The following is a 16488-nucleotide window of genomic DNA, read 5'->3' on the forward strand; positions in this document are numbered from 1 at the left end:
TAATTCTGTCACAAAAACAATGAAAGTTTCATTCATTTGAGATGTCAGTCAGTCAATCAGATGTCTCTTTTTGTTCATCCTTTCCCAGGAAAAAGAGGGAATCCAGTGGGAAGCAAAGGACGAGGACTTTGAGGATTTCGAGGAGGACAGCGAGGACAGAGTGATATCAGAGGTCAGTGCAGGGGTCGCCACCGGGGCGGAGGAGGAGGATGACGACCACATGGAGTTTTGCAGTGTGTGTAAAGATGGAGGTGAGCTGTTGTGCTGCGACACCTGCACCTCCTCCTACCACATCCACTGTCTAAACCCGCCGCTGCCTGAGATCCCCAACGGAGAGTGGCTCTGTCCACGATGCACGGTGAGCTGCTCCTGTTTTATTTCATTGCTCCATATCTGATTCAGGACTCCGTGTGCGATCTCCATCTAGTTTAATTGTTAGGATTATGAGTCACTTCTTGATATATGATGGAAGTAGATTGGATACACTTGCTTATATTCAGACAAACTAGGAGTGAGAAGACATTAAATGCAAACTTATAGTAAAGCAAAAATTATAAACGCAACACTTTTGTTTTTGCATAATCAAAGAATTTCTGCACAAACTGTCAGGAACCAGGAACATGTAATATTCATCCTGCCAGAGGGAACGATCATGAACCGTTCACAGTGCGTCGGCTGTACTAGCGAGACAACCCGTACCGGAGAGGGAGTGGGGCGGTGGAGCGTACAGGGACAGGAGATCACGGAGCGACAGGTTTTATGACGAGTTTGCATGCACCTCCAAATGCTGCTTTTAAACGCTATAATATCCTTCGCGGTGATCAATGGTGATAAATGATTCAGAGTATATGTTTGGACGTTTAGAGTCGTTAGTTTTTTTTTAAGACTTCCAGCGTTGGCCAACTTGCCGTCACACACTACACGAGCTGACAGTGGCTGTGTCACCCGACGCTGGTTTCCAAACCACGTTTTGTCAAGAAAACACATGTGAAATGACGCGGACCTACAGACAAAACAGCTGTTGTTTGTTATTATAAAGATAGCAATTATAAGACAAAGAGAATATGAGTGAAAGAATGGATTAGCACACGCAGGTAGCAGGGATTGTTCGAGATACAGAGAGAGCTGTAGGTGAGTAAAAAGTGTTGTGCGGTGAAAAAATAGCTGCCTGCTCTCATTGGCTGGATGTGGATGTCGAGTCGGCCGACTCTTCCAGATATTTGGCATGCTAGATATCTGGCAGGTGTCGGCGATGTGTCAGAAATGTGTCGGGTAGCCGTTTTGATGCGTCGTTGAGTAGTTCACACATAACGACTAGCGACCGCTGATCGACCGCTGATTTACTCCCGATCACAGCCGAGCTCGCCCAGCAGCAAATCGGGTTTAAAATCATGTAATGTGAACTAGCCTTTAGGGGTGCTAAGCTCCCCCTGGCTCCCCCGTAGTTCGCACTCTGGGCAGAAGTCTCTCAAATCGTTTGTCAGACAACCTGTTCCTCCTCAGAGTCAGCACAAGACTGTCCAGGCTAAAGAGTTACTTTGTAACCCCATCACTGATTAGGGTAACATGGGGTAAGACATAAACATGTAATGTCACAGTTTTTTTTTCTCAACATTTCTTCTGGCTGCGTCTAGTCTCACTGAAGTAAAAATTTCCTCTGTTTCATCACAGTTATTTAAGTTATTTGATCAAAGCCATTCTGATCTAATTTGATCAAATTTTTTTGTCAGTAAAAATAAGCTGTCCATTTTGTTATTGTGTTCTATCTATATATATATATATATATATATATATATATAGGGGAGCCTTAAGATAAGTTATGCAATTATTTAGAGTGAAAGATTTTTATAGTTTTTGGTTAAAGTAGTATTAGTGTTTGGGGTAAGACGCCCCCCGCCCCCCGGTCGACCTTTATGGTTGATCATTTGTAAAATAGATGTTATTTAGACACTGGAAAGCCCCGTTAGCCAACTAGCAACTTGACTATCAGAAAGTCTGAGGTAAAATTCTGAGGTTAGAAGCTCACATATGCTCACATTTCTAGCTGTCAAGCTAGCTGGCATGCACATATTTTACCTCAGACGTTCTGCTAATGAAGTTCCAGCAACCTCACTATTTAAAAGTCTGACAAATAAATTATAGGAAAGCTAATAACATAAGGCAAGGCAGGTTTATTTCTACAACATAGGTCTATAATCGTCCTACTTTTAACCAGCTACTTGTAGTTTATTTTTTCTGTAATTTGGACATATTAAAGTGATTTCACACAACAGGGGGCATCTTACCCCATGTGGAAAATGCCTTTTCCCTAAAAAAAATTAATTTGATTAAATACAAATTAATTTGTCAACTGTAGCTATTTATTTTATTTTATAATAGTTTACCCAAAGCATAGCCTTCTTAAAGATACAAAAAAATCAATAAAATGTTCTTTAATGTGTGAGAACATAGACATTAAGCTAAGGGGGGGGGGGCGTCTTACCCTACTAGCTGAGAAAAATGCCTTTCTCCTAAAATTTACATTTGATTCAATTCAAATAAATTTCTCAACTGTAGGTATTATTTTACTTTATATTATGTTACCCTAAGCATGGCCATCTCCAAGATACAAAAAAAACTATAAAATATTATTTTATGTGTCAGCAAATAGACATTGAACTTAGGGGTCTTACCCCACTCTACCCTACCAGTCAGTGCCTTTAAATACATTTTTTTAGCTTGTTGCACTAATCTGATTTATTTAAAGTGAAGTATTTGAGAGAAAACCAGTAAAGGTAGGGAGAGAAACTCCCCCAGCTAGATGTCTCCTTGAAAAAGACAATTTCATGGCCATGTATACAGGTCACCGGGTCTCTATTCAGCTGCACACTGCTGTGAAAGACAAAACACCTAGTAGTGAATGCTTGTATTCAAACACACTTTAATTCAGTGTCTTACTAAAATGATAATTGACACTAATGTCTAAATGTCTGCAGTCTAAATAATTCCTCAGCTAAACAATTACATTTAGACACATTTGTGTTAAAAAGTCAAACTTTCCTCTCACTGTGCTGTCAGTCTAAATGCTCTGACACACCCAAACAAAATATCAAGAGGCAACATCTTGTATCGATAATACACTTAGAATAAGTAAGCTATTGTTGAAACATAACACTTGGCTGTTGTGCTTCTCCCAGTAACCTGGTTTCATAGTTCTTGTTACATTAGAAAAAATACAGTTTGTCAAGCTCACACGGGGTCTCTATCGGGTAGGTATCGAACAGACTCCAAACCAAAGGATCAGTACACACTTCCAAGCCAGGCTCAGAACAATGGTACATGACAAACAAATTTTGTGTACATGGACAATTATGAAAAGACATATCAAAACATTAGAAACATTGAAAATATATCAAAGAATAAAGAAGTTATTCTCACAAAGCTGTTACCTGGATAGTCACATATCTGAGAAGGCAATTTCAACCTTTCTTTCAAGACTAAACATACAGTAAATAATCACTGAAGCTTTTCTCATTCACTTAATAAGTGAAGCAAAATTCTCTCGATGTAGATAACAAAGCTCAACTTTTTATGTTACATGGAACTTCCATATCTGGCTCACTGTTTCCAGGATTGATGATTATGCGTGTTCTCCCTCCAGTGTCCACCAATCAAGGGACGTGTTCAGAAGATCCTTCACTGGCGATGGGGTGAACCTCCGCCTTCCATCCCCGTTCCCCCAGCTCCTGACGCCCCACCTGACGCCCCCCTGCCGCCACCCATGAAGGGCAGAGCCGAGAGGGAGTTCTTTGTCAAGTTGACCGGGCAGTCCTACTGGCACTGTACCTGGATCACCGAGCTACAGGTGAGAGGGAGAAGATCAGTGGGGGGATGGATGTAAATTGACACTAGAGCTAGTTAAAAACCTTTAAATAAATCAATCCAAGTAGGAAATTACAGCTCATGTTGACATAATTGCTTTATTTATTTTATTTTATTTTATTTTAGTGGGTCACAAGCCAAAAATGTTGGAAACAACTGATCCTGTGCTTCCTCACTTGGCAAATAACTTTATTCATGGAAACATACAGTATTTCAGCCATTAGATCTTATATTTACTCACAGATACACATTTTAAAACACTAGAGAGAAATCTGAGGTCACCCAAAAGAATAAAGAGTAAAGAGCAGTTCTTATGAGGTGCAAGCAAGAGTTGCTCAAAATCTTGGCAAAAAAAATTCAGTTTACCTCTAATAAATGCTTCTGACCAACTTCAAGAAAAATAATATTCCCTCCCTCTTCCTCCTCCTCCTTACTTCCAGCTGGAGATCTTCCACTCGGTGATGTACAGAAACTACCAGAGGAAGACGGACATGGACGAGCCTCCCAGCCTGGATTACGGGTCGGGCGGGGAGGACGAGAACGGCGTGGGAAAGAGCGAGAAGAGGAGGGCCAAGGACCCCCAGTACGCCATCATGGAAGAAAAGTACTACAGATATGGCATCAAGTCTGAGTGGATGATGATCCACCGCATTATCAACCACAGGTGAGGGTGTTTGTTTGCGACAGTATCTGGTCTTCTGTGTGTGTCAAACATTATTTCATTACTTAACTTAAGTACTTTAACATGTTAGCGCACTTAAAAGTCCAGTGTGTAATATTTAGGAGGATCTGTTGACAGAAATGTAATATAATATCCATAACTATGTTTTCAGTGGTGTTTAAAGACCTTACAGAATGAACCGTTATGTTTTTATTATCTTAGAATGAGCCATTTATATCTACATACACCTCTTATATGGACGCCGCCATGTTTCTACAGTAGGCCGAATGGACACTTTCGTCACTACATTGAATACGTACAAAGAAGAAGAAGAAAAACAACAAGAAACATTAGTAGTATTAGTAGTAGTCGAGAAGTATTATTTAGCACAAGAGTCGACAGAGCGTGTCGGCCACCGTCGTGTCATGCGGAATAATCTGAATCTTTTTTTCCTCCACAAAACTTTATTGCAAAAAGAGAAATAAAGTGTACTTGGGACATAAAGAAGTATACAGAACTTTGATTCGTGCAAAAGCACGTATTGCATATACATACACTGCTCAAAAAATAAAGGGAACACTTAAACAACACAATGTAACTCCAAGTCAATCACACTCCTGTGAAATCAAACTGTCCACTTAGGAAGCAACACTGATTGACAATCAATTTCACATGCTGTTGTGCAAATGGAGGTGGAAATTATAGGCAATTAGCAAGTCACCCCCAATATGCAGGTGGTGACCACAGACCACTTCTCAGTTCCTGTGCTTCCTGATGTTTTGGTCACTTGAATGCTGGCGGTGCTTTCACTCTAGTGGTAGCATAAGACAGAGTCTACAACCCACACAAGTGGCTCAGGTAGTGCAGCTCATCCAGGAGGACACATCAATGCGAGCTGTGGCAAGAAAGTTTGCTGTGTCCCTCAGCGTAGTGTCCAGAGCATGGAGGCGCTACCAGGAGACAGTACATCAGGAGACGTGGAGGAGGCTGTAGGAGGGCAACAACACAGCAGCAGGACTGCTACCTCCACCTTTGTGCAAGGAGGAGCACTGCCAGAGTCCTGCAAAATGACCTCCAGCAGGCCACAAATGTGCATGTGTCTGCTCAAACGGTCAGAAACAGACGGTGGTATGGAGGGTCACAGGAGGTGGTTGTGCTTACAGCCCAACACCGTGCAGGACGTTTGGCATTTGCCAGAGAACACCAAGATTGGCAAATTCGACCACTGGCGCCCTGTGCTCTTCACAGATGAAAGCAGGTTCACACTGAGCACGTGACAGATGTGACAGAGTCCGGAGACTCCGTGGAGAACGTTCTGCTGCCTGCAACATCCTCCACATCTGGGACATCATGTCTCGCTCCATCCACCAACGCCACGTTGAGCCACAGACTGTCCAGGAGTTGGTGGATGCAATAGTCCAGGTCTGGGAGGAGATCCCTCAGGAGACCATCCGCCACCTCATCAGGAGCATGCCCAGGCGTTGTAGGGAGGTCATACAGGCACGTGGAGGCCACACACACTACTGAGCCTCATTTTGAATTGATTTAAGGACATTACATCAAAGTTGGATCGGCCTGTAGTGTGGTTTTCCCCTTTGATTTTGAGTGTGACTCCAAATCCAGATCTCCATGGGTTGATAAATTTGATTTCCATTGATAATTTTTGTGTGATTTTGTTGTCAGCACATTCAACTATGTAAAGAAAAGAGTATTTAATGAGATTATTTCATTCATTCAGATCTAGGATGTGTTATTTTAGTTTTCCCTTTATTTTTTTGAGCAGTGTATTTTGCAAACATGTAATTTGTAATATGGTTATAACGGTTAGTTTGCTGTCCATGTAGAGAGAACTAGATGTCTATTTGTTGTTTATATGCTCTGATAAGGCTAATCCAACACATCTTTGTAGTAAAGTCCATGTTGATTCCACATTCTGACTTAAGAGCACTTAAACACACTGAAGTCTGAAGAACGACTTCACAACTCGGGAAATGGGACCATCTGAGGAGGATGTGAATGCACTGTGAGCCGCTAGTTGCAATTCGCAACCATCACCTCTAGATGCTACTAAAACTTACACACTGAAACTTTAATTTCTTCAGAACATGCTGAGCAATACGGCTTCAGTTACAGAGTGTCACTGATTTATATTGCATTCCAGTTTCAGCCAATGTGATTTATTTAGATCTATAGACATATGCCAATAACAACTTTTCAGTTAGCAGGATCTTGTTTTTGGTCTGTTGAAGTAAAACAAAGAGCTGCTACATTGTGTGTGTGTGTGTGTCCCTGCCAGCGTGGATAAGAAGGGGGCGTACCACTACCTGGTCAAATGGAGAGACCTGACCTATGACCAGTGTACCTGGGAGAGGGATGACCTGGACATCCCCGACTTTGCAATGTACAAGGGCAATTACTGGAGACACAGGTAGGGCTGCTCACATTTACATATCTCCTTTGTCTCTTGCCCGGCCGATTCGTGTATTTACTCAGTGTTAACTTGCCGTCCAACAGAGACACGATAATGAAGGAGGACCCAGACAAACCCAGGAGGATGAGAAGCAAGAGCCAGGAGGATGAAGAGGAGTCTCCTGCCTCACCAGTTACAGATGTGAGTTAACTGTAGCTTCAGTTTCAGTATAATGAAGTCTAAAGCTGCAGAAGAATGTTTAATGAATGTTTGTCTTGTAGAACAAAACTAATATGATTACCTTAAACTGACTCTGTCTCATACTCTAATGTTGTTATTAATACTTCTCATACGGGTTCATACAACTAACTGTGTCCTTAGGTTTTTTAGATCTCTCTTCTTTGTTCTCTTCTTGTGTTATCCCAGCCTACGATAAAATATGAGGAACAGCCAGACTTTGTCACAACGACGGGTGGGACACTGCACCTGTACCAGCTGGAGGGTCTGAACTGGCTTCGGTTTTCCTGGGCTCAGGGCACAGACACCATCTTGGCAGATGAGATGGGCCTGGGCAAGACCATCCAGACCATCGTTTTCCTTTACTCACTCTTCAAAGAGGTACAGGAGCCCGTTGGTACTGTTTTTATCTTCTTTCACCTACTTGTGACGGCCGACGCTGAGAGATTGTGTGAATTCTTCCTACGCATCTCCCCCTCAGGGTCACACTAAGGGTCCGTTCCTGGTCAGTGCGCCGCTCTCCACCATCATCAACTGGGAGAGGGAGTTTGAGATGTGGGCACCCGACTTCTATGTGGTGACGTACACGGGAGACAAGGACAGCCGAGCCATCATCAGAGAGAACGAGTTCTCCTTCGACGACACGGCTGTCAAAGGAGGGAAGAAGGCTTTCAAACTGAAGGTGAGGAGGGAGAGTGAAAAACCAAATTAGAAATTAGGATGACAGAAGACAGAGCAAACAGGAGGATGATAAGGACAATAGGTGTGTGTGTTATCTAGGGCTGGCGATAATTTAATACCAATTTTAGTGGAATCGTTTTTGTAATTTTTTTGTTCATGTCATATTATTGTGTTTATAAATTATTAATGATTCTTGGCAAAACTCAACAGTGACAGAATTAGTTGAATTTACATACATGACGAGTTTAATCTGATGTAGTCCAGTGTAACACCATGAAAACCATTTAAAAATTTGCCTTAATGTTAATATTGGAAAAATAGTCTTAGTGACATTGTGATGTATAGTGCCCTAATGTTTTCCTCACCTCCTACAGAAGCAGATAGAGACATGAAGAATAAAACAAGATTCTTCTTCTGACCGCTTCTTTACTTTTTGCCAAATTTAATCTCGTTACCATAGCATCAAACATTATCATAAGCATAACAATAACAACATCTATATCACAACATGAAAAAACAAATAATGAAATGAATAACCCTTTACGTAATATAACATCCCATCCCTTCCTCTTTTCTCTTCATTCCCCTCTTGTCTTCTTGCAGAGAGAAGCTCCCATCAAATTCCACGTGCTGCTGACCTCCTACGAGTTGGTGACCATCGACCAGACGGCACTCAAGTCCATAGACTGGGCGTGTCTGGTGGTGGACGAGGCTCACCGCCTTAAGAACAACCAGTCCAAGGTATTGTAGCTAGTTTCTGTATATGTGTGTGTGTGTGTGTGTGTGTGTCAATGTAAATATGTAACTGAAGGCCAATTGGTATTGTATTTTTGACGGATACCAATAGTGATACTTGAGTTACAGAAATCCCACTATGTAATTTAATACATTACATTTTTGATAATTTGGTTTTAAAGTATTTTGACAAAAATATATTCTAAGTGGGACATTTTACAGTTGAAATAAAATTTATCAGCACTCTCTGGTGGACAAACTATGTAATGGCACAATAAACACTTTTTATCTTTTTACATACATATTTTAGGTATTTTCCTTCTGCATATTCTTTGTTACTCTCTACTCAGCATCAGTACTGCCTTTCAAGGAGTTCAACACACCCTGGATTTCTTTTCGTTGTCTGGCTTCACTAACCCTAACAATCGTGATCAGCCTAAGCAGTCACACAACACTGGTTGCCGAATCAGTTATGTGATTTTACATATAAATGTATATACATAGAAGTTATTTTAACATGTATGACAGGGAGTTAAACCTTACTTGTGTTCTCAGTTTTTCAGGCGTCTAAACGACTATAAGATCGACCACAAGCTGCTGCTGACAGGAACTCCTCTACAGAACAACCTGGAGGAGCTGTTTCACCTGCTCAACTTCCTCACACCCAACCGCTTCAAGTAAGATTTCTCACACATATATACACACACAAAAGTCTATAAAATAATTTTTTTCCCCCTCGCCAAGATTGGTAAACTTAAAACAGTTACATGTCAAGAGTTTTATTGCTGGGCAAAATAATATATGTGTATTTTTCTATACTGCATATCCATTTTTCCTTTTTCAAGAACTTGGTATCACCGGTATAATCGCATTAGGTTATCCGCTAAAGACATTTTTACCAGACCTTCACCCAGTCCATCTCTGTGTACAGTAACCTTGAGGGCTTCCTGGAAGAGTTTGCCGACATCTCCAAGGAGGACCAGATCAAGAAGCTCCATGACCTGCTGGGGCCTCACATGCTGCGGAGGCTGAAGGCCGACGTCTTCAAGAACATGCCCGCCAAGACCGAGCTGATTGTCAGAGTGGAGCTGAGTCCTATGCAGAAGTATGATTCATGGGAGGGTTTAGGGGGAAATTGTGGCTATAGGCTGGTGATCAACATTTTAAATTGAGAGAAAACTGGGAATATTCCCTTCCAGCGGAATCACTGACCAATTAGCCTGCGTTTTCATAAACAAGGCACAAGATGCTTAGTGGTCAACAGTGGAGGACTGTTGCAGTTTTCAAATTCCCAATACACATCATTTTGTTTGTGTATGTGAAAACATCTGGAAGTGTCGGTTAGGACTGGGCAATATTTGGTTGAAGTTAGTCACTGAAATACTGAAATTAAACATGAAATTGAAAAAACATTTTTGAGGATTCAAAGAGGTGGTATTTTGCTCATTTTCAGGTTCATAATCCTATTTATTTGTTGTACCAGAACAGGTTTACATGGTTTAATTTTCAAAAAACTATTTTTTGTCATACTGCACATTGCTGCAGCTCCTCTTTTTACCCTGTGTTGAAGGCTTCGTTTTAGCTATGGAGTGATACATCTTGCCTCTAAATGATCTCTGTTGGGAGTTGTGCACATGCACAGTTAGGACTACTAGCCAATCAGAACCAGAGAAGGGCGGGTCAGCAAGAAGCCGGTAAACAGCTTCGGTTCAGCTGTACATGTTGCCAACCAGCTTAGCAATATGGACTGGAGCAAGACTTTCAGAGTGGTGAGTTATTACTTTGTAACAAAAGTATCTTTCATCCATAAAGTTTTAACCGAGCTCTGTCTCTACATCACAGTAACAAATTTATGTCCATTGACTGCCTGTAGGGTAGCTAGTGTTTGGAAAGGGAGGAGGTGTATGCTGCAGCTCAGTGTTTTTCCACCGGTGTTTTTGAGGGTGTGTCAGAGTAGCCGCTTGGCGAGAGTTATATGAGGCGCATTTAGCTTTCCCTGTGACGTCACGGAGATGATGAAAGGGAAACGGCTGGACTACAAATGAGTTTTCAGGCAGTTCAGAGCAGAGATTTCTGTGGGAGATGGGAACTCCCTTTGGGCTGGGCTTTGGGCTTTTTCACTTTGAAAACCTATTACATGCACAAAAAAGGTATATAACTCAATAAAGGAGAGGGAAAAAGCCAAAAAGCATAATACTACCTGTTTAAACTAGAAGTCCTTACATGTTTTTACCTGCAAATAACTAATTATCTGTGATTATTTGAGTTTTGAAAAGCCCAACAGCTGCTGCATGGGCTAAAGAACATCTATGAAGTATTACAGCACATTAGAAATAGACAATAGTTATTAGATTTAAGAGAAATGAACAAGCTCCACACTGACAATAGCATAGATAAGATTTAACTTAGTTGATCAATCAAAAATTGCCTATTTGGCACTGATTCATGTGGTTTAAAGGGATTCATAGTGATCTTTATACTTATATTTAACAGCAGCCGGACAATCTGTATGTATAATGGTTTGTCCCCCTAAATTCTTTATATAATAAATTATAAATCTAATATGTAATATTGAAGTAGAGAATGAGACAGTTCTTTAGCAGCTCATCAGCATGTTTGATATTTTCATTAAAAATTGAACAGTGGAGGGTGGAGAGGAGACAAAGGAAGGAGGATTATTTTGGTCTTTGGGTTAGACACGGTTTACAATGAATATGCACGGCACTGAGGTTATCGTTTCATAGGTTGTCTGTTTTTAAATGCAGAAAATACTACAAGCTGATTCTGACCAAGAACTTTGAGGCTCTGAACTCGAAAGGCGGAGGAAACCAGGTCTCCCTGCTCAACATCATGATGGACCTAAAGAAGTGCTGCAACCACCCCTACCTCTTCCCCGTCGCCTCCATGGTGAAAATAGACACACACGCACACACACACACACACACACACACACACACACACACACCTTTACATCTCATTGACATAATGCATTCCCTAACCCCTTACCCTAACCGTAACCAGACAACTGCTTGCTTAACCTTAACCCTTACCTTTACCTAATTGTAACCTGAACCCTAACACCAAGTCTTAACCCATCAAAAACCAGTCTCTACCTGTGGGGACCCCTGCAGTTAGTCCCTGTCGGTAAGTGTGCATTCAAATTAAAGTCCCCACTGGGATATAAAAACATGAAAGCACACACACTTACTCTCGTCCTTGACAACACCCCCTCCAGCCAAATATAACGTTTTAATAGAAACATTGAAGAAAATCAATATTACATATTTTCTTACGTTAAATTCAAACAGTTCACCTTCTATTTGATCACACAGAAAATTTAATTCCAACATTATACTGTCTTTTTAAATCATTTGCTTTGAATTACTCCTGAATTGCAGAACAGTGACACCTTGTGGTGATGTTCAGTAGTGCTTTTGTATCATATATGTACTTTTAAGATGTATGATTAAAATTACAGGTGAGATGCAAGACAAAGTAAAAGAGAGACTTTATACTATTATTTACCCCGTGGCTTGGTTTGTGTGTGTGTGGGTTCGTAGGAAGCCCAAAAAACTCCCAACGGTGCTTACGAGGGGTCGGCCCTCACGAAGGCCTCTGGGAAACTGATGCTGTTGCAGAAGATGCTGAGGAAACTGAAAGAGCAGGGACACCGAGTACTGGTCTTCTCACAGGTACACACTCACAATGACTCACACAGATACGGCAGATGGATGCGCCTCCCTTCACAGATGTTAAATTAGTCCCACGACACCTCCAGAAGGCTGAACAGCAGAGTGATTACAGCTGTGCGTGGGTAATCGAGAATAGATGAAAAAATACACACAACCAGCTTTCTTTCTCTCCTCCATTTATAGATGACTAAAATGCTGGACTTACTAGAAGATTTCTTGGACCATGAAGGTTATAAGTATGAAAGAATTGATGGAGGCATTACAGGAGCGCTGAGACAGGAGGCCATTGACCGCTTCAATGGTGAGATACTGGATGATGTGCAGTCATTAAAGGTGCAGTACGTTCTCCATTGACTTTTGTTGATCCCTGTTGGTGACCAGTAGTATTTACATCATTATTACCAGTATTCTCCTATTTCCTTGTGTAGTTTACTAAAACTTACACAAATAATGCATTTTAATGTGCAAGAAAACTGACATCTACTACCAGCTTCATCAAAACAGCAGAACTTCCTGTTTCTTAACAATATTCCCACTTTCTCCTAACACAGGGTAAGGTTAACGCTAAAACAGGCGTTTATTTTATCAACTGACTTTAATGCAACTTGTAAAAACAAATTGTAAGCATACATGTATGCCTGCATATTAAGCTATTAAATAAATGTTACTGTGGGTTTTAGAGCTGGGCTTTTCTTATACTTCCAAGCTGGGTTTTGCAAGGAGATGGTAGAAGGAAATAGGGCATCAGGCAACGTGAGATCTGAGAATCCGTTGCTTTAATCTGATGCCAAATTATTAATTAAACAATTACTGATGCCTGTGAGTTACAATGGATGATTAACACTGGGTCACATGCTGAGTCTGTTTTCATGTGGAACTTGAATGTGTCACTAAACAGCTGTTGGCGACAAATAGCATTAAATTATACAGTATGAATAATAGGATGAGCGTTGCTTTCGCCGTAGCAGGTACAAGTGCATTCACTACCTCAGGTAATTTCTAATATTAAAATATAGCAAGCCATTAGAGCCACATCAGTAAACTTGGATAGAGCTTACCTAAATGGAAAACTTTTTTATTCATACACGGTAATAGTTGCCTATTATGGTGTCAATAGATTAAATTAAACTAGATTGTGCAAGAATTCTAAATAAATACCATTAAACCTTTAAAAGTTTCCTTAATCAATAATGGAATGAAATCAGTAAAGAATTTGATCAATAGGCATAATTACTTCAATGCCCAAACATTACTATCAAGAAAATAACCAACATGACAAAAGACAAAGTATATACAGTACATGCATAAAATAATTTTTTAAAATTTTTTTCTATTACATTTAGCAGATTTTTAACCCAGAAGCAGACTTCAGATAAGGTAGTTTGTAAAGTCTAAAAGATAGTTATTGTATAAGGAGCGGGGAATGGAGATGGCGTGAGCTTGAGGATAACGCTGGGGAAGCACAAGAGTGTGGCAGGCAGAGGCAGCTGGCTGAATAGTTGGTGTGGCTTGCTGGCGTTAAACTGGGAGGCAGAGTTTCAGCGAGCAGGCAGGGGAGTGTGGTACTGGAGCATTAGTTGTTCAAGTGAAGTCGAGTCAAAACATCCAGAATCAAGTAAATAACATAAAACATGGGAAAGGTTTAAAAAATACTTATTTTGAAAATCCTCTATATGTCCCTGTAGTATGTAAATTATTTATATATATATATATATATACATATATATATATATATATATGTATGTAATGTCACTAGCTGTTTGTATATCTCACACACACTCTCTGTCTCTCTGGCTGCAGCTCCCGGTGCTTGTCAGTTTTGTTTCTTGCTCTCCACCAGAGCAGGAGGTTTAGGCATCAACTTGGCCACAGCGGACACGGTCGTCATCTTTGACTCTGACTGGAACCCTCACAATGACATACAGGTAACATAAACTGGTAGCTGCTGAGGAAGGAACGATTCAGTACGACATGAACTTAACTTTTTGACTTTATCCCTCTCTGCCCAGGCGTTCAGTCGAGCCCACCGAATTGGGCAGGCCAACAAGGTGATGATCTACCGCTTTGTGACCCGAGCCAGCGTGGAGGAGCGCATCACCCAGGTAGCCAAGAGGAAGATGATGCTGACCCACCTGGTGGTCCGGCCGGGCCTGGGATCCAAAGCTGGCTCCATGACCAAACAGGAACTGGACGACATTCTCAAGTTTGGAACAGAGGAGCTCTTCAAGGATGAAATAGAAGGTGAGGTTATTTTTTCTACTCAAGAGTATTTGTCAAGGGAAATTAGGATTTTCAGTTAATAATGTGGGGATTTGGAGCTTTAATGTTTGGGTGAAAGTCAGAGTTGGATTGTTTCTAAGAGTTGGCAGGCGTCTTGTTCTGCGTGAAATTATTTTGTCAGACACACTCACTTTAATGTCCGTTCATCCAAAGGAATTTGGCCAGAGGACTTGCTTGGCTTTATTCTGGTTTTATTGATGAAACAATTGGTTGACAAGAAATATTGTATTTCCGAAATTTGTCTGGAGGAAATAGGTCAAATCACTTTTTTAAACTCCATTGTATGGCAGGTATGAAGAACAGTTCAAGGGATAAAGTCGAGGACGAGGGCAGCGTGATCCACTATGACAGCACTGCCATTGAGAGGCTGCTGGACCGAAGCCAAGACGCCACGGACGACTCGGACGTCCAGAACATGAACGAGTACCTCAGCTCCTTTAAAGTGGCCCGGTACATGGTCCGAGAGGAAGATAAGGTGCAAGGGCGGAGGGTGTTACAAATAATATCATAGATGTGATGTTTAAAATGACCTTCCAAGTGATATTCTTTACATTTTCAGTCCAGCAGCTGCACCTAAACAGGAGTTTCCTAATCTTTTTTGACTTAGTGTTTAACCACAATGTGGACGGCGGACAAGGAGCGCATTGTTCTCCACACGCCATGCATGTTCGCAGATCGTGTTCATTTCAGTCATGGCATGAGCTCTCTCTCGTTTTATAAGGGTGGCTGTGGTCCACGTTTCGAAGTGTCCTCGGGCTCTCGATGGTCTGTTTTGGATAAAAGCAGGATATAAATGCAGGCATTTCTTTGTCCTCCCAACACACAAATAAGCTCTGATAACAAGTCGGAAAATGAAGAAAAAGAAGAAATACACCTAAACATCTCACCAACACTCCCACAGATTCCATGCATTGCTGAATAGGACCTAAACAATAAGTGGATTATTTGATTAATCATTTGACAGAAGATAACGATTAATGGCATAAGTAATTTCTTTATGCAAAAAGGCCAATAATTCACAGCTTCCCGCTATTCAAATGTGATCATTTGCCGCTTTTCTTCATCTTCTTTTATACTGATCTGAATATGTTGGGCTTTTGGACAGTTTGATGGAAAAAACAGGCAATTTAAAGATGTCACCTACAGTAAATCGGTTAATCAACACAATGATCAGCAGATCAATTGATAATTAAAGTTACTTGCAGCTGCACTGCTGGTGGTGCTGCAGGTTACCTCACACACTGATGATATAGGAAAGAAAATCTGTGTATTGTTGTGGGACACAGACAAAAGGCCACAAGCTGCAGACAGTAGCAAATGTTCAAAGGCCTAGTAACAGTCCAGGGGCCGGGGGTTGGGAACCTCAGCATTTCGAAGACCATTTTAACTATTTTTTCAGCTCTGCAGACATTTTGTAAAGAAACATGTAAATCAATCAACTAGTTTGTTGGAACATAAATTAACTGCACATGCAAGTGTGACAAAGTTAGCCACATTTATCAAGTTCAAAAAAATTATCCAATTTCCCAGCGTCGACCGCTGATGACCTACCTGCTGCCTGCACGGTCGCAGCATCTGTGGATGTGCCTTTGAAAAAACATGGGCACTGCACTGTTGCTGTCCTTGCAATCTGATCTCTGAGGAATCTGCGTGCGTGTGTGTGTGTGTGTGTGTGTGTGTGTGTGTGTTTGTGTACATCTATCTGAGAAACCCGCCATGTACTTTTCTGCTGCTTCAGATCGAGGAGATCGAGCGGGAGATCATCAAACAGGAGGAGAACGTGGATCCGGATTATTGGGAGAAACTGTTGCGGCATCACTACGAGCAGCAGCAAGAGGACCTGGCGAGCAAACTGGGTAAAGGCAAGAGGAACCGCAAGCCCGTCAACTACAACGACGCTGCACAGGAAGACCAAGGTATGTGTATGTGTG

The 16488-nt window shown here is 41.3% G+C and overlaps 1 protein-coding gene across 5 annotated transcripts in view; it reads left to right on the forward strand.

Moving 5' to 3' along the window:
• chd3 (chromodomain helicase DNA binding protein 3) overlaps positions 1-16488 on the forward strand; it is a 57299-nt gene that overhangs the window by 14938 nt on the left and 25873 nt on the right. For all 5 annotated transcript variants that reach the window (XM_046063806.1, XM_046063807.1, XM_046063805.1 and 2 more), the window contains 17 exons: positions 89-358; positions 3641-3844; positions 4302-4525; positions 6819-6950; positions 7037-7133; positions 7359-7550; positions 7651-7851; positions 8454-8591; positions 9141-9262; positions 9517-9690; positions 11351-11492; positions 12146-12277; positions 12461-12578; positions 14078-14202; positions 14287-14518; positions 14848-15032; positions 16296-16473. In XM_046063806.1, coding sequence (XP_045919762.1) covers positions 89-358; positions 3641-3844; positions 4302-4525; positions 6819-6950; positions 7037-7133; positions 7359-7550; positions 7651-7851; positions 8454-8591; positions 9141-9262; positions 9517-9690; positions 11351-11492; positions 12146-12277; positions 12461-12578; positions 14078-14202; positions 14287-14518; positions 14848-15032; positions 16296-16473 — 2866 coding nt within the window. The remainder of the gene's footprint in view (positions 1-88; positions 359-3640; positions 3845-4301; positions 4526-6818; positions 6951-7036; positions 7134-7358; positions 7551-7650; positions 7852-8453; positions 8592-9140; positions 9263-9516; positions 9691-11350; positions 11493-12145; positions 12278-12460; positions 12579-14077; positions 14203-14286; positions 14519-14847; positions 15033-16295; positions 16474-16488) is intronic.

The sequence above is a fragment of the Micropterus dolomieu genome, linkage group LG12, assembly GCF_021292245.1.
Source record: "Micropterus dolomieu isolate WLL.071019.BEF.003 ecotype Adirondacks linkage group LG12, ASM2129224v1, whole genome shotgun sequence".
In the NCBI taxonomy this organism is placed as follows: Eukaryota; Metazoa; Chordata; class Actinopteri; order Centrarchiformes; family Centrarchidae; genus Micropterus; species Micropterus dolomieu.